We start from the raw sequence: 21,008 nt of genomic DNA on the forward strand, positions 1-21,008 counted from the left end.
GCCCTCGAATGATCCAAAAGCTGAGTCGTTTAACACACAACATATCGCTGTAAGCATACCAATAATAACTTAATGACAAAACAGTAATAAACCACAATTTATGACAAACAAGTAAACATAGTGAGGTGGTCGCACTTAACATTGTTCTTAACGATCTATATAACGGCCAATTAAATTTGAAAGCGCATTAGAAACTCTTTATTTTGGTTGCAGTACTAGCGACAGTAAAACAGTAATTAAAACTAAAGTTATATATTTAACGAACATAACAAACTGGTCAAGTAAGAGTTTGTCTTCGACTACGAAGAGTTTCTTATCATTGTACAAGTTAGAACTGTCATTTTTAAATAGGTACTTGAATAAAATTTTAATTATGCAGATATTATATTCGCACTATTGGTCTAAGTACTTGTTTGTGGAAAAAGCAGTAATTAGCAAATTAGACGCGATAGAAAAAAAATTGACAGTTGTTCATACTGCCAATAGAAGTGAACACTTAGATCTTTTACTTAGTACTTATTAAAATTTGAAATTTAATGTTTAAAAACAATAAAATAATTAATTTCAATTTATTTTTAAAACTTATTTTCAATAATTTATTATTGAAAGAAAAACACTCTTTCAACAATGCGCAGTATAAACACATTGAACTTTTCACTAAATCCATTCAATTGCACTTATAAGATATACACAGCACAATACGTCAGCTGTATAGCTACAGATATACTATAAGCATTTCGGTGACACGAACTCACGAGATGAATATATTACTTTATATTTATTTATTATTATTATATTACTTTATTTTTTTAGCTTCTTTTTATCGCGTGCGCCAGCTATAGCACGCGAAACTATAAGAATTTCCCCTACCAAAAAGTACCCAACGCGGCTAAAGAAGTTTTCAAATAGAAAAAGAAAAATAGCATACAATTGGTACTTTTGAGCGTCGGTTTACAACATTTCTCATTACTTATAAAAATATTGACAATATCTTCGTCTCGTACTTTGCAAGAGTAATTTGTAACTTAAAGTTGCCAAGATAATTAGTATTTTAAATACTTAATTACTGCAAAGATAAACGTGGGTAACAAATAATGTGAACCCGTAATAATTATTGTTGCAATAATAAAGCTTATCTGTTGGATAAGTATTTCCGTGTCTCCTGATAACCACAAACAAAACATTCTAATAATGAACGTCGGAAACTACCTATATTGGGTGAGAGATTATCACAATAATTATTATAAAATGATACGGAGATATTTAAGACGTAACCGAAAGAATACTTGCGAAACAATTTATGGAATCAAATGCGAAGATTTTGTATGAGATACAAATTTAACGGAGATGAATAAAATAAAAATATTTTAGGACATGCTAATTAATAAAGAATTCAGTTCTGCACCTGGGCACAACTATTTTAAAAACTGACACACGAAATATTTAAGTAAATTTTGGCAATCGCAATGTGGAAGCGCAATGTTCTCCCCAGTGCATGAAACTTTCTTTCACGAAAAATCAAACTAGTATTTGAAGGTCGATATGATGTAGGAGCCTTCCAAAAAGCACGTTTGTTTTGATACCCGACGAGACGTTAGTCCTAGTCCTGTAATCGCTTCACTACACTCACTCACACACGGACTGACTGACGGACTGACATACACCACTTACACAATCACAAACACACTCCACAAACAGACACAAACACAAAAATACATGCACACAAACATTTACACTACGTACATACATACAAACACACATACATACAATCATAAACACATACATACACACTTACATACATTACACAAAACATCACCACACTCGTCGGCGAGTTTTGTTGCTTTGCGGCCTCCACGGCCCACGTCCTACTTCGCTGTGAAAGCCAGGGCTTCTAACAGCACAGAGGAGGTTTTAGTCGGTATGGGAAGTCCGCTTACGCGGATACTCGAGACCGACATATTACGCCCCGTTCCGTAAATCCCCGGGCGTAAATACGTAACCGTAAAAAAAAATAAAAAAAATAAATAAAAAAAAGCACGCACATGAGGGCAGCAAACCTGCTCTCTTCGGAACCTCCTCAGGAACGTGTGTCTACTGTTTCGCCATAACTAATTTTCATAAATTTATAATAAACGGCATGTCACTAAGCTCGTCATTCTCTTATTATGATATCGCCGTATTCTATCAATTACATTTTGTATTACTTCTGACTTTTGCGAATCCACCTGAAAGCTGACCGGAACCTGGGTGACATTGGAAGTAATAATGCATGTATTTAATGTTATTACCTAACTACAGATTATCTAAACGATGAGGCAGCCTGGCTCTAGATTATGATTGTCTTTAGCAATCACTTATGTAATGTTATGGTAATATCTACCATCAAATAGAGCAAAAGAAAAATATAATGATAGTTTAATGTACCGTTCATTCTCTCTCATAGCGCCATTCATTTCTTAATAGGTGGTAGCGATCTAGTCGACATCAAACTAATCTGAAGAAATCAATTTTGAAAAAAAAAGACTATATGAATTTAAGCCGAAGTTCAAAAGCGATTGTTAAAATACAATTAGGCACAAAAGCGAAAAATCAACGATTTATAAGTAATTTTTCGTTTAACAATATATGATTAGACGTAAACAATTTGCCATATCAAACAAAAGATAATGAAAATAGTATGGACTTACTTGTTTTGTTTGACAGGTGTTGTCGACGGCGTGGGTCTCTTCTCCTCTTTAATTGTGCTATTATTCATTTTAGATGTTAGCCTCTTCAACACATCATCCATAGACCGCTTGTGGGGCGGTCCAAGAACCAAAGCGCTGTTGTGGTTCAGCAAAGAATTGTTGTTATTGCAGAGACCCAAAACTTTAGCCTCAGCACCCGGGCTACTGCATTCTGAGGAACCGCGTCTTCTGCCTTGAAGGTCGTTGACTTGGTGCAGACTTAGGAAAGACGATGGGACTAGAAGATTGTTGGTCATGTCTAAAGTTTGGTCGAATCTTTGCCTCTTGCTTGGATTTTCGTCTTCGTAAGTCGCGTGGTCTTCTTCGCTTATCGATGTTCTTGGAGACGAGCTCGGGGAGAACTTGTAGAAATTGTGATGTTCGTTGTCGTCTGAGTCGACAGCGTCGGAGAAGTCCAGAGTTGCTGGGCCAGCTGCTGGTGTCTGTGTTTCAGGAGGTCCTTCTTGCAATTTGGACGGAGGCGATTTTCTTTTAGATGACATGTTTCTGTAAATAAACATCTAATTAAAGTATGGTATCAATTTTTCTCATACATGATGAGTATGCTACTTCTCTAAAAGTTATTTGCAAATAACGAGTCATTAATATTTATATTTTTGGAGAGTTTTTCATTACAGTATTTATCTTCGAGGACTTTTACATTATTAAAAGGGATAGTGAACTAAGATGTGTGATACAGGATTAGAGTCTTATTACCCAGGAACTGTGTCTGATATCAAAATTACTATCGTGTCAAATCCGAAAATATTTAATTGGTTCGAAACTTTTATTATTATTGTACGTATATTAACCCCTATATTAATGTAGATCATATCAGATTGATCTTGGCTCTTATTGCAACGAATTCAGAAATTAATCCGCAAAATGATTGCGAAATTAATTTTACAGACGCCAATTTCAAAATTTTTTTATGATTAAAATCAAAGCAAATGTTCTAGGATCAAATCAATTATAATTTCATATAAATCCCGATTCCAACAGCCGCTTGAGTCCTCTCAAGTATAAATCTAATCGCCTTAAGCTTTACCAGTTAAATTTAACTACTAAACACATAAACGCCGGATCTCAGGTCAGAAGTGTATTTGTCGAATTGAGACGAAACTTGCTTCGTTAGACCTAATTGGGAGTAGTAGGGATTCGCCGGTTCTGGCTCACAGTAGTAGGGATTCGCCGGTTCTGGCTCCTCGATTCTGGCTCACTTGCTCGTGATGCCTACTAAAAAAAAAAAAAAGAAGTTTGGTGTCAAACTGGGGGTTTTGATGTATTTCCGAGTGATTGCGCTGATCCGTTTTTCGATATCTCTTATAGTTTCAAAGTTAGCTTTTTAAATTAAACAGATCCATAATCATTAATAATCACTGGTCATTTAGCTAATGATTGGTGAGCGACTCAATGTCTAAATTTCCATGAACGTGATACAGGTAATTTACTAATTACCTCTACCACATTCGTTACTACGATTAAAAAGACAGTTTCTGTATTTATTATTTATTTTTAAAACATGATTTAAATAAAGTATATAATAAAACATCATTGCAGATTGTATCATTTTCAAAATATTTGATGAAATCATTCAAACTCTTCTTATTAAACTTAAAGTATAGATACATTATGCAGTACTCGCCACACACTGCGGTATATTCATTCTGTACTCTTGCAGTATTGTAGTTATACATTCTGCAATTCCTTTGTAAAAACATCAGCTGGAATCCCTGAGGTGGACGACCATATGAATCGAAGTATTGTCCAATACCCTGCTCATCAATGTGTATTGCAACCCAGTGAGTGCCTGGCTTATTATCACTATCTAAATTGCTGACAATATAACAGGGCGTTACAACATATATCGGCAATCGGTTTGCCGCGTAAACATTATTTTTAATACTGGGTTCGATTTTGTTCAAATAATTCTGTATCTCGATTGTATTCATATTAGTTGAGAACAGGGTCTTGTCAGTTGCGATGATTGAATAGTTATGTGGATCATAATAACATAAGCACTCAATAAATAAGGCTTTAATGTATCTTATTCATGTATTTAAAACTTATATGGTTACAATAAAACAAAATATCATTACAAGCGATTCAAATATAAATCTATGAACATTTGATGAAATTATATTTTCATCAATTTTATTATAATATAAAAGCTGATTGAAAACGAACTTTGTACCTACATACTTACGTAGTCATTAGTACAATCTGGAAATGTTGACTCCATTAAACTATCAATAATTGAACTTATCATTTAAGTGCCATTATGTTTCATCACAATATTTAAAAACCAGTACTAATCATAAACAAATTTACTTTTACGATATTTTAGTATAAAATGCTAGAACTGTTCAGAAAAATAATCATTGAAGTGGCGTATTCAGTCAAATTATTATATATTTTGTGTCTTGTGTAATTGTTGAGTGATTTGCTGCAATGGAGGTAAGTTTTATCTATTATTCACTTTGAAATTAAAAAGTTATATCATTTGTTATATTAAGATATGTATGTATAATACTATTCTAAAGCAGTCTTATTGTTGTTGTAGAATGCATTCAACCCAACAATGGAAGAAAATACATATAAAACATTTTACTATCCCTTGTCTGAAGATAGTCAGGATTCATTAAAAGTTCCTCAACTTAAATCCTTGAAGAGGGCCAGCTCAAATGAAAATATAGATGCATTATTCGAAGTGAAAAAAACAAAACAAAAGAAAATATCATCATCAATATCCAGAGCACAGGATAATGGAAGTATTTACATTACAACTAATGCAGATGACGGAAGAAATGCATCACATTTGGTTAAAATAGAAATCTATGATCTCAATAAAATAAAAAACACGCCTGCACAAGAACAATGGAAATACGCTGATTATAGATTAAAATATTATACAATCGACAATAATGAAAGTTATAAGGACATTAAAAAGATTTTATACAATGTTACGAAGAAAATTTTAGAAACAGAAAATTATAAGAAATATAATTTTAACAATAAGTAGGTAGCTATGAAGAAATACATAAATATTAGTTCAGTTTAGTTATTAGTTTATTTATTCTCTTATACAAATAATATTATTATATTCTCATCATTTGGAAAATTAAACATAACGATATGGAACTCTGCTTTGTATGTAATGAGGTTGAAAAAATGATCAAGTGAGTTATTTTCTTTGTAAATTATTTAGTATTATATTATTGATGAAATGTGGCTAATATCATTCACTTATGTTGTAGTCAACCTGTTCTACAAAGTGGAGGAGGTTTTAAGAGAAGAAGTGCAGTATTACAAGACAGTGAAGACAATGATACAAGTACAAAGAGAGGAAGACAAGGGGAACCATCCACATCATCGGGGCTCACCAGTGTGAACGATGAAATGGTGAACTGTTCTTTATGTCAAATCTTAATACGGAAAAGATATTATGCAAATCATCTTAGAAGTAACCTCCATAAGAATAACGTAATGCAATTACATAGTACTTTAAAAAATGTCACAGTACACGAATCGGCTTTTGGTAATAGAATAATCTCATATAAAATAAAGAGTAAATCCAACCAATTACAAACATTCGAAACACCAGAAATGTTTTTGAATTCTATTAAAAATGAAATTATTTCACTATTTGAGGAATCTGTTCGATTGCTTACAATTTTTAAAGTTAATTTTATTCTGCACGCTAATTTTGTTCAAGAAACAAAAAATATTTCTAATGAATTTGAATTTCAAACATGTAGTTATACTATAATGCAGGGTGAGGATTTAAATTTTTTCTTTTCGTCCTTATGTGATATGTTGATGACTAAAATTAGCACATTTGAGAAAAAAGATAGTGGTTGGAGTCTTAAGAAAATAAATGCATTAGACATGAATATAAACAAATTCAATCCATTACGTGGAAAATCATACATTGAATTACCTAAAGAAATCAAATTAAAAAAAAGTGTTATAAATGTACAAAACTCGGATGATTTATGCTTTAAATGGGCTTTGCTTTCTGCATTATATCCAGTTACTAAGAACTCTCAGAGAGTTTCATCTTACAGTAAATATTCAAATAAATTAAATTTTGACGGAGTTACGTTTCCTGTTAAAATGACAGATATACAAAAAGTAGAAAGGTTAAATAATTTAAGTGTAAATGTTTTTGGTCTTGAATACAATTGTAAAAAGAAAGTACATGAATTAGTTGGTCCATTGTATTTAACAAAATCACGGAAAATTGTTCATATCAATTTATTATTTATTTCGCACGGAACAATTAATCATTTTTGCTACATTAAAAACCTATCGCGTTTAGTAAGTGGTCAAATTTCAAACCATGAACATGCAATCTACATCTGTGACGGTTGTCTTTTACACTTCTCAACAAATGATAAGTTATCAGCCCATCAATTGAATGATTGTTGTCATATTAAAGTGGAATTGCCTAGTACAGAAAAAACTTTAAAAGATTGGTTTGGACAACCAATTTCAAACAATGTCTTAAAATTTGATAAATTTAATAAGATGTTACAAATACCATTTGTTATATACGCGGATTTTGAAGCTTTCCTTAATCCAATTCAGACATGCTTTAACGATCCATCAAAACCTTATACAACTAATGTTCACAAACACGAAGTTTATAGTTTTGGGTACTATATCAAATGTTCATATGATGATAGTTTATCAAAATATGAAACATATAGTGGTCCTCATTGTACTCATGTCTTTATGAATCAGTTGTATAAAGATTTAGAAGTGATTTGCACAAAGAATTCTTTTGTCATAAGTCCAAAGCCTTTGACTTCCAATGATAATGAAATTATTTCGCAATGTAAAGACTGCTTTATATGTCAATTTAATTTAAATGGTGAATGTGCATTATACTTTGACTCGCATACAGGACATTTTAGAGGAGTTGCACACGAAGTATGTAAGACAAAGTTTAGAATCCCCTATCACATCCCAGTTTTTTTACACAATCTTAGTCAATATGACTCTCATTTTATTGTTCATGCATTAAATTCTATTGAAGGGGAAATTGATATTATTCCACAAACGAAAGAAAAGTACATTTCTTTCACAAAAACGATAAAATTTAATAATCATAAAATTCAATTGAGATTCGTTGATTCGTTTAAATTTTTGCCTTGTAGTTTAGACAAACTTGTTCAAAATTTGATGGAGGAACAATTTCAAACATTAAAATATAATTTTCCAAATAATAATGATTTTTTACGTCTTAGAAAAAAAGGAATTTATCCATATGAATTTATGTCATCACATGATTCCTTAAAACTTTCAGCACTCCCTAGTCGCGATAAATTTTACAATACATTAACCGACACACATATTTCCGATGAAGATTATGAACATGCCAAGGATGTTTGGCAACACTTTCATTGTCAAAATATGTCAGATTATTCTGATTTATATCTTAAAACCGATGTTTTACTTTTAACAGATGTGTTTGAAAATTTCCGAGCCTTATGTTTGCAAACATATGGTCTAGATCCAGCTCATTATTATACAGCACCTGGGTTAAGTTGGGATGCTATGTTAAAATGCACAAAAATTAAATTAGAATTACTTCAAGACTTTGAACAAATAGCTTTTATTAGATCGGGCATTCGAGGAGGTGTATCTCAATGTAGCAATCGTTATGCCAAAGCAAATAACAAATATATGCGAGAATATGATAAAGACACACCAAACTCATTTTTAACTTATCTTGATGCTAATAACCTTTACGGATGGGCCATGTCTCAATTCCTTCCTACAGGAGGTTTTGAGTGGGTAGATGTCACAACTAATTTTGATGTCCCTGATGATTATGAATATGGTTTTATTTTGGAAGTAGATCTAGAATATCCTATTGAACTGCATGATTTACATTCTGACCTACCCTTATGTCCTGAGAATATATGTATTGGTAATACAAAAGACATAAAATTTGTTCCAAACCTTCGTAATAAAATTAAATATGTGATTCACTACAGAAATTTAAAGCAATGTCTGACAATGGGTTTAAAATTACAAAAAATTCATAGAATTTTAAAATTCAAACAATGCGCATGGTTACAATATTATATAGATTTAAATACAAACATGCGTAAACTAGCCACATCTGATTTCGAAAAAGATTTTTATAAATTAATGAATAACTCAGTGTTTGGAAAAACAATGGAAAATATCGAAAAAAGAGTAAATGTAAAATTATTGAGTCATTGGGAAAATCAGGGTAAAATTCTAGGCGCACAAGATTTAATTGCTAAGCCAGAATTCCATAGTTTATCTATTTTTAATGAAAATTTGGTTGCAGTTCAATTACGAAAGACGAAATTGTTCCATAATAAACCTATTTATTTGGGATTTTGTATATTGGATATTTCTAAAACTCTAATGTACGACTTTCACTATAACTATATGTTTAAAAAGTTTCAAAACAAATTAAAATTATTGTACACAGATACTGATAGTTTAATATATCAAATTTTTACAGATGATTTTTACAGAGATATAAAACCTGATTTACATTTGCGTTTCGATACCTCTGACTATACAGAAAAAAATATATTTGGCTATCCAAAACTCAATAAAAAGAAGTTAGGCTACTTTAAAGATGAAAACAATGGTAATATATTTAATGAATTTGTAGGACTTAGATCTAAAATGTATGCATTAGATGTTGAGGGAAAATTCACAGCTAAAGCTAAGGGGGTTAATAAAAGTGTTACTAAGAATATGAAAATGGAAAATTATAAGACTTGCTTATTTGAAAATAAGAACGAATATTGTTCAATGCTTAGATTTAAGTCAATAAAGCATAATATTTTTACTCAAAGAATAAATAAATCTAGTCTGTCATTTAATGATACCAAACGGTACATTTTACCGAATAATATTGATACATTAGCTTGGGGTCATCATAAAATAGAATAAATATTATATTAAATTTTAAGAATAAATTATTATAGTTTTAAAAAACCAAATGAGAGATTATTGTATTTAGATGTATAAGTTGCGGAGTAAAACATGATGTACTGTATATTGTTTCAATTATCGATTTTTCTGTTTAAATAAATGGTGGTTTAATAACAGATTGTTTCATTACTATACTAAACCTTAACACACATAGACGTAGTAGATAATGCATCATTTCAATCATCCATTCACTGCAATAGTTGCTGGTCCAAGTGGATGTGGAAAATCAGTTTTCGTAAATAATTTTATAAAATTTTTGAATGATATCTGTGATACAAATTTTACCCAAATCACCTGGTGCTTTGATGAAATGCAGCCTTTATATAATCTCAACCACATTAATTATCTTCAAGGTTTACCTGATTTATCTATGTTTGACGGAAAAAATCCTCAACTTGTAATAATTGATGACCTGATGAGGGAATCAGATGGTCGTATTGTTGATATATTCACGAAAGGAAGTCATCATAGAAACTTAAGTGTGTTTTATTTATCTCAAAATTTGTTTCATCAAGGTAAAGGACAAAGAGATATATCACTCAACTCAAGTTATATAATATATTTCAAAAATCCTCGAGATAAAACCCAAATTCGATACTTATCTCGTCAAGTATTCCCTGAAAATCCGAAATATTTGGAAGATTCTTACAGAGATGCTACCAATGAAGCTCATGGTTATTTAATGATTGATTTGAAACAAGAAACAAATGAATTGTGTCGCGTTAAGACAAAGATATTTCCATCCGATGGATATTGCACTGTTTATGTACCCACAAAAGGGTTTAAATATGGTAAGAATCAAGAAATTTCGATCATTTATAAATGATGCATAGACGTTTAAAGACGCATAAAGATTTGTTAATTGCTCTACATAAACTGAAGCCAAAATATCAAAAAGCTTTATTAAAATCATGTAACAAAACAGAAATAAATTACATTTGTGAATGTATTCATAACGTACTGCGGGGTAACGTTGAATTGGCCGAGAAAGAAAAATCTAAATTAAAGAAATATAAAAATATTCTTCGAAAATTGGTAAGAAAAGGTACGAATAAAATTAGAAAAAATATAATTGTACAAAAAGGAGGTTCATTTCTACCGATAATATTGGGTTCTATTCTAAGTGGGTTGATTAATTCATTTATTTAAGAAAATGGATAATGCTAAAAAAATGTTACTTATTGAACCATCATTATTGGAGAAGTTAAAACAACCCAAAGAAAATGATACGCCAAGATCTCGATTAGATACTGATATGCAAAATATCTTAAGCAGTGACATAGAAGATCGAAAGAAATGTATTTTATATTTGCAAACCCTTCAAAGATATCTAAACTTCGTCAAAGAGGATCGACAACCATACCACATACCACTTATAAATGATAATGATTCATATATTGGTTTTAATCAAAGTCATAATGAAATCGATACTGATTATATAAATCATGATGTGAATAAAATAAATGTAGTTCCTTCTCAAACATCAGTGGAGGTTAACAAAAATATTGGAGAAATATACACGAGCTCTGAAATACTGAAACTAATACCGAAAACATATGCTAAAAAAGGTGAACTTTTACTAAATTTGATTTCCTTGAATAAAAATAAAATAAGCTGGGATGAATCTGGTACCGTGATTATAGATAATGAAAAAATACCTGGGAGTAATATTGTGGACTTGGTGAGTGATTCCTTGAGAGCTCTTCAGAAAAGTGAACCTATAGGTTGGGAAAAATTCGCAACAACTTTAAAGGAAATAAAAGTACCACTCACTTATATCGGGAACCCAAAGCGATTGGATTTTATAAACCATTTGCAATTAAAAGAGGTTGAAGCTAAATCAGTACCTGACGAAGAATTTTCTACACCAACAAGTAATAAGTACACAGGGAAACTAAAAAAAAGATCGGACTGGGAAAAATGGACCCCATATTAGAAATAAATAAAATTTATTATGATGCATCACATCCTGCTGGCTACAGCACTATTGATAAATTGTCAAAAGCAATGAAGGGTAAAATGGACAGAAATAGTGTCTTAAAGTGGTTACAATCACAAGAAACATATACATTACATAAACCTGTTCAAAGAAAATTTCCTCGTAACAGATATATTTTGTCTAATATTAATGAGTTATGGCAGGCCGATTTAAGTGATATGAGATCTTATTCTGAATATAATGATGGTTTCAAATACATACTTTGTGTTATTGATGTCTTTAGTAAATATGCGTATGTTCGAGCAATGAAAAAGAAAAACTCTGAAACAGTTAAGGAATGCTTTGAAAGTATTTTTGCTGAAGCTAATACTACACCTACACATATACAGTCTGACAAAGGAACTGAATTTGTTTCCAAATATGTACAAAAATATTTTAAATTAAAAAACATAAATTATTATACAACCAATAATCCAGATATTAAAGCAAGTATTGTCGAAAGATTTCAGAGAACTCTTAAAATGAAAATGTGGCGCTATTTTACACACAAAAATACTCATAAATACATTGATGTTTTACAAGATCTAGTGCATTCATATAATCATAGTTTTCATTCTAGTATAAAAATGTGTCCATGTGATGTTAATAATACAAATATAATGAGTGTATGGCGAAATTTATATGATAGAGAAAGTAAGATAAAAACATCAATTAGTATGGTGAATCCAAGAATTCACGTTGGAGATTATGTTAGAATAACAAAACATAAACATATTTTCCAAAAAGGATATGAATCAAATTGGAGTGACGAAATATTCATCGTATCTACTATAATACACCGATCTCCGTTTGTAGTATTTACTTTAAAGGATTTAGAAGGCGAAGAGATAGTTGGTACTTTTTATGAAAAAGAGTTACAAAAAATCATATTCGACCCCACTACTAAATACAAAATAGATAAAATAATACGCTCTCGATATACCGGTAACAGAAAAGAATTGTTGGTGAAGTGGAGAGGTTATCCAAATAAATTTAATAGCTGGATATTAGCTTCTACTTTGAAAAAAATATGAATAAAGATAGTTTTTATTTAACTTTACTAAGCAATAGTTCTATGGATTATTTTCCTGATAATACAACAACATTATTTTCTACGAAACTGCCAAAACCAACAATACTAGAAGGTGAATGGAGGGTTGGAGTAGTAGAATTTCAGTACCCATGCACTATGTTCACCGTTCAAGAACATGAAAACATTATTTATATAACAAAGTTGATGCAAGTACCCAATGAAAGTAAACCGTCATATGTTTATTACAAGACACATATTCCAGCCACAAATTACGATAACATAAATCATATTTTGATGGCACTGAATAACACTCGAGAAAAAATTAAATTTAAGTGCGATGAGGTTTCAAGGATTGTAGTTGCTACAATAACGGATGAATCCATAAAATCTGTAACTCTATCACCTAAATTATGTCTTCAACTAGGGTTCGAACCAAACAGGAACCTCGTTGAAAAAAATTTTGGAAAGTGTCCAGCTAATTTGCATTTGGGTTTACCGTCTCAATTATTTGTTTATTGTGACATAGTGGAGCCTCAAATCGTTGGAGATGTTATGACACCCCTTTTACGAATAATACCATTGGATCCCTCAAAATACATATATGGAGCGTACAAAATGCACGTTTTCTCTCCTCCCCATTACCTACCTGTGATGCGTAGAGAATTTGATACAATCGAAATAGATATAAGAACAAGCACCGGTCAAAAGATACCATTCCAATTTGGAACAGTGTGCATTAAACTCCACTTTCAAAAATTATAATGTACGGCAAACGTGATAATATTTCATGTCCATATGAACACTATTATACTCACCAGGCCGGATCGGGTATCGGAGTTATTTATAAAGGAGCACCGTATCAAAGAGGTCATGGAATCGGAAGTTTTCTTGGGGGGCTGTTTAGATCTATTTTACCACTACTGTCTAGTGGTGTTCGAACTATTGGTAAAGAAGCATTAAGTACCGGTGTAGGTATATTATCAGATATGGTTAATGCACGCCCCATGGAAGATTCAATAAAAACTCGTCTAAAAGAAGTCAGCTCAAATTTGAAACGAAAAGCCGATGCTAAAATAGATAATATCAACATGTTTGGATCTGGGTATATAACAAAACGAAAACGTCGTTCTGCGATCATTCCATCATTGACTGCGAAAGCGAAAGCTATTAAGAAATTAAAATTGAATCAAAAACAAATCAAAGATATATTTACTGATTAAATATGTCATTTTTACATAGTCAGTCTTGTGAATGCATTAAGTCCGAATTGGATTTATTTGCATTACCATCAACTCAAACTAGCATTGAAAGTGGACTATGGATTCATTATAAGCCCATTTCATCACTTGCTGATGATGGACCAATAGAATTTCAAGTACCTGGGGCAGGTGATGACTATGTGGATTTATCCCATACTTTACTCCATATAAAAGCTAAAGTTTTGAATCAAGATTATACAAAACTGACAGTACCGACAGTTGTGGCCCCAGTTAATAATTGGTTACATACACTTTTCAGTCAACTTGATGTATATTTAAATCAAAAACTTGTATCGCCACCGAATAATACATATGCATATCGAGCTTATATTGAAACTCTATTGAATTATGCACCTGCTGCAAAAGAATCTCATCTCACTTGTGGTCTATGGTATGAAGATTCAGCTGGAAAAATGGATGCAACTGATGAACAAAATAAAGGATTTATTAAAAGACAAGAATTGGCTAGTGAAAGCAAAGAAATAGAAATGATAGGACATTTACATGGAGATTTATTCAATCAAGAAAAATTTTTGATTAATGGCGTTGACATGTGCGTAAAGTTAGTTCGTTCTAGAGAAAATTTCAATCTCATGGCTTCATCAACTGACCATAAATTTAAAGTGTCTATTACAGATGCAACTCTTATTATTCGAAGAGCACGAATCAACCCAACTGTGCTACTTGCACATCAAAAAGTTTTATCATCTACTACAGCAAAATATCCAATCACGCGAGCAGAAGTCAAAGTTTTAACTATACCATCAGGCATTCAGGGGAAAACCCTTGATAACATATTCCTTGGTCAAATACCCAAAAGGTGTATAGTCGGTTTTGTGAATAATGCATCCTTTAATGGTAGTCTCACAAAAAACCCATTCAATTTCGAAAATTATGATATTAATACATTTTGTTTATACATAGATGGACAACAGATACCTTCAAAAGCCTTACAGCCATCGTTTGACAATAATATTTTTACTACGGTCTATCATACGTTATTCTCAGGAACAGGTATACATTTCCTAAATGAAGGCAATGGAGTATCAAGAGAGCAATATGCCAAAGGGTTTTGCTTGCTAGCCTTCGACTTAACACCCGATTTATCAGCAAATTCTTCAAGTCATTGGAATCTTATAAAACATGGTAGTGTAAGATTAGAAGTTCGTTTTGAATCAGCTCTTACACAAACAATTAACTGTATTGTTTATGCGGAATTCGATAATGTTATTGAAATTGATAAAAATCGTAATATTTCTGTAGATTACAGCAGTTAGAATATAATAATTAATGTTTGAATCGTTTGTATCCTTGTGTATTTTTTATGTTGATTAAATACTAGATTACCTTATAAATTTATATAATAAAAATATGTATATAAAATGATATTTTGTTTTATTATGGTGAAACATAATGGCACTTAAATGATAAGTTCAATTATTGATAGTTTAATGGAGTCAACATTTCCAGATTGTACTAATGACTACGTAAGTATGTAGGTACAAAGTTCGTTTTCAATCAGCTTTTATATTATAATAAAATTGATGAAAATATAATTTCATCAAATGTTCATAGATTTATATTTGAATCGCTTGTAATGATATTTTGTTTTATTGTAACCATATAAGTTTTAAATACATGAATAAGATACATTAAAGCCTTATTTATTGAGTGCTTATGTTATTATGATCCACATAACTATTCAATCATCGCAACTGACAAGACCCTGTTCTCAACTAATATGAATACAATCGAGATACAGAATTATTTGAACAAAATCGAACCCAGTATTAAAAATAATGTTTACGCGGCAAACCGATTGCCGATATATGTTGTAACGCCCTGTTATATTGTCAGCAATTTAGATAGTGATAATAAGCCAGGCACTCACTGGGTTGCAATACACATTGATGAGCAGGGTATTGGACAATACTTCGATTCATATGGTCGTCCACCTCAGGGATTCCAGCTGATGTTTTTACAAAGGAATTGCAGAATGTATAACTACAATACTGCAAGAGTACAGAATGAATATACCGCAGTGTGTGGCGAGTACTGCATAATGTATCTATACTTTAAGTTTAATAAGAAGAGTTTGAATGATTTCATCAAATATTTTGAAAATGATACAATCTGCAATGATGTTTTATTATATACTTTATTTAAATCATGTTTTAAAAATAAATAATAAATACAGAAACTGTCTTTTTAATCGTAGTAACGAATGTGGTAGAGGTAATTAGTAAATTACCTGTATCACGTTCATGGAAATTTAGACATTGAGTCGCTCACCAATCATTAGCTAAATGACCAGTGATTATTAATGATTATGGATCTGTTTAATTTAAAAAGCTAACTTTGAAACTATAAGAGATATCGAAAAACGGATCAGCGCAATCACTCGGAAATACATCAAAACCCCCAGTTTGACACCAAACTTCTTTTTTTTTTTTTTAGTAGGCATCACGAGCAAGTGAGCCAGAATCGAGGAGCCAGAACCGGCGAATCCCTACTACTGTGAGCCAGAACCGGCGAATCCCTACTACTATTGGGTTTTCAATCAACAAATTGCAACTCTTCTTGGACTTAAAACTTTTGCGACGAGACATAAGGCATGATGTTTTTGTAAGCATTTCGAAAAGCTTGAAATTAATGTTAGTATTATTGATGTTATTGCTTAAGGAGGTATTTTATGATACATCTTAGGCCCTGATGAAGTAACTTAAACGATGGCGATGTTCACCTCCGAAAAATATACTGTTTATATACAAGTTTTTGACAGGAGAAAAATATGTTCTATGGAGTGGCAATCACTTTTATACTCCTACTTCTAATGAAAGCTGAACTTTGACATTCATAATTCTTTGACCAAAATAATTAGATGACAGGCACCGCTGTTACGTTAATTCCGTTTCCAAAAACTTCCCAATTTTTCAACCAAAACCGCAAACTATAAGGTACTTAATGATTGAATTGTAAATTATAACTAATTCATAGATCAAAGCGTTCATTTATTACAATTACAAAACAATAGCATATGATTATTCATATTATAAACACGTAAATGACTACTACTTATTAAATTGTAAATTTAATTATGTACAGTATACATATAATTTATGAACATACGGCGAGGTGTATTAGTGTCGTGTGATTGGTCGAGCTCGGGGTCTCGTCTCAGATCTTCATTGGTTATGTTAACACTGTCTTGTCTTTGAAGTTGTTTGCCTGCTTCGTTAATTAAGTTAGTTGTTGTCGCTGTGTTTGGTTTCCTCCATCAATTGATTAGTGTGTATTAGTTGTTACATCTGAATGTTGTTTTAAGCTCAGCGGTCCGCGACATTTATAACACTAGACAAATGTAGCCAACATTTTCAGCTTCTGTTTTTGTCAAAATATTTAAACATTTCTTGCAAAATGCAAAATAAAAAACAAAAGTAAATGAATCAGAAGGTACAGTAGTGTTATGTTAAATTGCAATATGATGATCAATTCGTAGTTCGTTTTCAAATCCATAGATACTATTTTATAAAAGAGTATCCGAACTCATTTCATACAAATCGAGCTATCAAACCTCCCACAGAAGTAAAGTGACTGGTAATGGTAATATATAACCACTAACCCAGTATCTTGTAACACAAGAGGAATCACAAGTCAGTTAACGGCAAACCCGTCATATTTTTCATACAAACGCCAATACATAATTAGGTCGTTTAAACGCAACTTTCAAAAAAATAGCCATAGGTATGTTGTTAAGCAAAATAAATAAATGAAGTCAAAATAAAAGAAAACGCAATGAAACTACACTATTTTCCAATTTCCTCTCACAGTCTACGTTTATCTAAAGCATTATAATAATATGCAGACAGACAACAGTCTGATCACATTTCTGCACCGCCTGGTAACATCATAACCGCCAGGGACCTAGAGACCTTAATGCAATAACGCCCTTTTAACACAGTGACACTAGAAATTGTGTTAGCAACGTTTGTATAAAATGGAGCACGCGAAATGTGGGTAGCTCAAGATTTGAAAACATTACATTCTATCGATCGTTGTAGATAATTGACTGTCTTAAAATGTATATTTTAATGTCAATTTTTTAAAATTAGTTACCCTTTTTTTGTTAATTTTATTTTAATTTTACTTTTTAATAGTGTAGCAAGAAAATGTGGGTGGCGGTGATCATTTTACACCAGGTGACCCGTACGCTCGTTTGTTTACCTTTTCCACAAAAAAACATATACTTTTTATAATTTATGATCAAATAATAATGTTTATCATAATTATACTACTACTAAAGATAAAGAGATAGAGAGATAAAAAAAAATAAAAACAATGTGCAAATAGTACCTATGCCATTACAATGTAATTATTCTCTTACTATTGTCTATGCGTTTTCTACAATTCTACCACAAATAGTAGATATCGGTACATATAGCAACATTAGAAACAAACCGGAGCCTCCAATAATTCACTCACCTTACACTAGACCTATTAACAATCAGCTCTTGACAATAATAGAACTAGGAACACGTCAAAATTGGTTTCCACTTACAATACTATAACCCTCAATAGTTGCTTCTAACAATACAAATTGCTATAAAACAATGTAAATTGAACGCTATTTCTTACCCTTAAGACCTACGTAAGACGCATATTAACTTGTGATTCGTAACTATTAATTTCCTTTCCATTATGTTTACAATAACTTGAAGCGGTGTTGCAAACAAAGTGATTTGGATGGAAAATGTTTTATTGAATTCAGTATGACAATTAATCACTGATTTGTTAGGAGTAGAGAATTCCAGGTTTAATCAGGAATGAATTTAGATCATATAATATATAATTGATAATAAAATAGTGATGAATGTTAATAAAGAGTTTAATTAAAATATTCATAGCTTGGATTAAAGGAGGAAGAAATAATGGCAGTAATGGATATGACAGCAATAAATAACCAGAGAATGAAAAAATATTAAGAAAGGATTTGATAAAAACCAGTTTAAACTGGATCCTAGAATCCTTCACTACGCCTCAATATAATAAAAGTATTAAAACGGCAATTGGCCATGTTAACTGAACATGGATGACGTTACGACTCCATGACACAGTGTCACTGAAAACAAATATTACATGTATTTGTAATTGAATTTGAGTTATTTTATTAGTGAAAAAAATCTTTCAATTTATAGATTCAAAAGTGTGGCAATCAGTTTCCTGTCACTTCGTCTCATTCCAGTTGGAGGTAAATTGACCACATCACTGTGTAACCTTCGCTTTGTTTAAGTGAATATCTTATTGAATTAAAATCCTCGCGTGGTGTTGACAAAAATGTGCGTACATCTGTCTATAGCTGAGATTTATAGAACGTACTTAGACCATGATCATACTTTTCTTACGTAAGACTTATCTGAGTGTTAACTTAGCATAATCTTTGATTTTGATTTTATAATTATTTGACAACTGAAATTATTCTGAGCTCCATCTACCACAGAGAAATACAAACATTAAGTTCGCGTTTTATCACACTCAGATTAGTTTTACATAATAAAGTAAAGTCTGAGCAAAGTCTAAGTACGCTCTATAGATCTCAGCCTAAAAGGCTGACAACACTCCTGAGGTTCCTCGCGTGTTGCGAAGCGTCGGATATCACTTACCATCACGACCACACGTTCGTTGGTACTTTAATTACATAAAACAACTTAACGATATGATATGACCACTAGTAAGTAAACAACATAGAGAAATCCAAAGTAGAACAATATATCAAAATGTCTATAACATTCATAATTACACCCAAATTTAACCTTAGATTTACCGAAAGGGTAGCTAAATAGGGCACAGCTGATTTCAATTTCGGTAGGGGTGACAATGATGTCACGCTGAGAAACAATCGAAAGCAAATTGTTTTGTTGCGAGGGGCAACCCTATTGAATTGGCGATAATTTGTTTATGTACTAATATGATTCTTATTTAGGTTATAACTTCGATCAAATATTTACTATTTTTAAGATAACGGCCTTATAAATGCTAAGAAAAATATGGCCACAAATAACCGTGTAGCCATTTTATTTGTGAAGTATGGTCTTACCATGCAAACGTGCGGACGCAAGGGGTCGCTTAAATATGATAAAATACATTGCAGGTAAGATTTTATAATTAAGATATTCAAATTAACTTAATCGCCTTTATAAATAAAGTTGCCATAAAGTTATACCAGAGAACAAACCAAGAATATGCAAAATTAGATTTATAAATAGACATTTTGCTTGTGGTTGGTTTATTCGAACGTATAACGTTTCCCGTGTTTATTTGCAAGGCTGCCTGACATTCGGACAGCTTCAAATTATTGTATTGTATTGACAGTGTTGTCAGCGATACTCAATATTTTGCATATTCTTGGTTTATTCTCAGGTATAACTTTATACCAAGGTTATAACGTTATACAGGATAACTATACTAAGGATACTTATACAACATTAATTCAGTTAATTTATAATCCTGGTGATACTAGTAGTAGTAGGTAGATTAACTTCTTAATATTTGTACCTAATCATTGCGATGATATTATGTTGTAGGAGGTAGTAGTAGGTATGTAGTAACTTGTTCATGTTTTGTAAATTATTTATTTCAAAAGAAAAAATAAATTATTTATATTTATATTGATACCAAGCCAATTATATAAAGCGTATAATTAAATGGTGTGCTTAAAACTGCACAACACAGGTGAGAAAAATTCAATTTTAATTTCTTTAATTTTTCTCTTAATGGTTCTTTAGAACTAGATTTTAAATAACTCGAATATTGGTGTTATTTCGTATTGCATAATTGTAAATTATCTAATATTAAGGAGTTAGTTAGTTAAAAAACTCTTGTTTGTCCATAATGGAGAGCGTAAGGTAAGTCGTTTGGGCAATATTGGTTAACCCCTGGAGAGGACTGGAGCAGGTTTGTCAACCGTCGTATAAACGTTCATAAGAACACACCTAGTTTCTATCTATTTTCACGATATATATAAC

At 31.5% G+C, this 21,008-nt stretch overlaps 1 protein-coding gene across 2 annotated transcripts in view; it reads right to left on the reverse strand.

Annotated features, from left to right (window-relative positions):
* LOC126978121 (transcription factor egl-13) overlaps window positions 1–21,008 on the reverse strand; it is a 343,538-nt gene that overhangs the window by 78,714 nt on the left and 243,816 nt on the right. For both annotated transcript variants that reach the window (XM_050826857.1, XM_050826856.1), the window contains exon 2: window positions 2,688–3,233. In XM_050826857.1, the coding sequence (XP_050682814.1) occupies window positions 2,688–3,229 (542 nt within the window). In that variant the 5' untranslated portion in view covers window positions 3,230–3,233. The remainder of the gene's footprint in view (window positions 1–2,687; window positions 3,234–21,008) is intronic.

Source organism: Leptidea sinapis, chromosome 47 (genome assembly GCF_905404315.1).
Source record: "Leptidea sinapis chromosome 47, ilLepSina1.1, whole genome shotgun sequence".
Classification (NCBI taxonomy): domain Eukaryota; kingdom Metazoa; phylum Arthropoda; class Insecta; order Lepidoptera; family Pieridae; genus Leptidea; species Leptidea sinapis.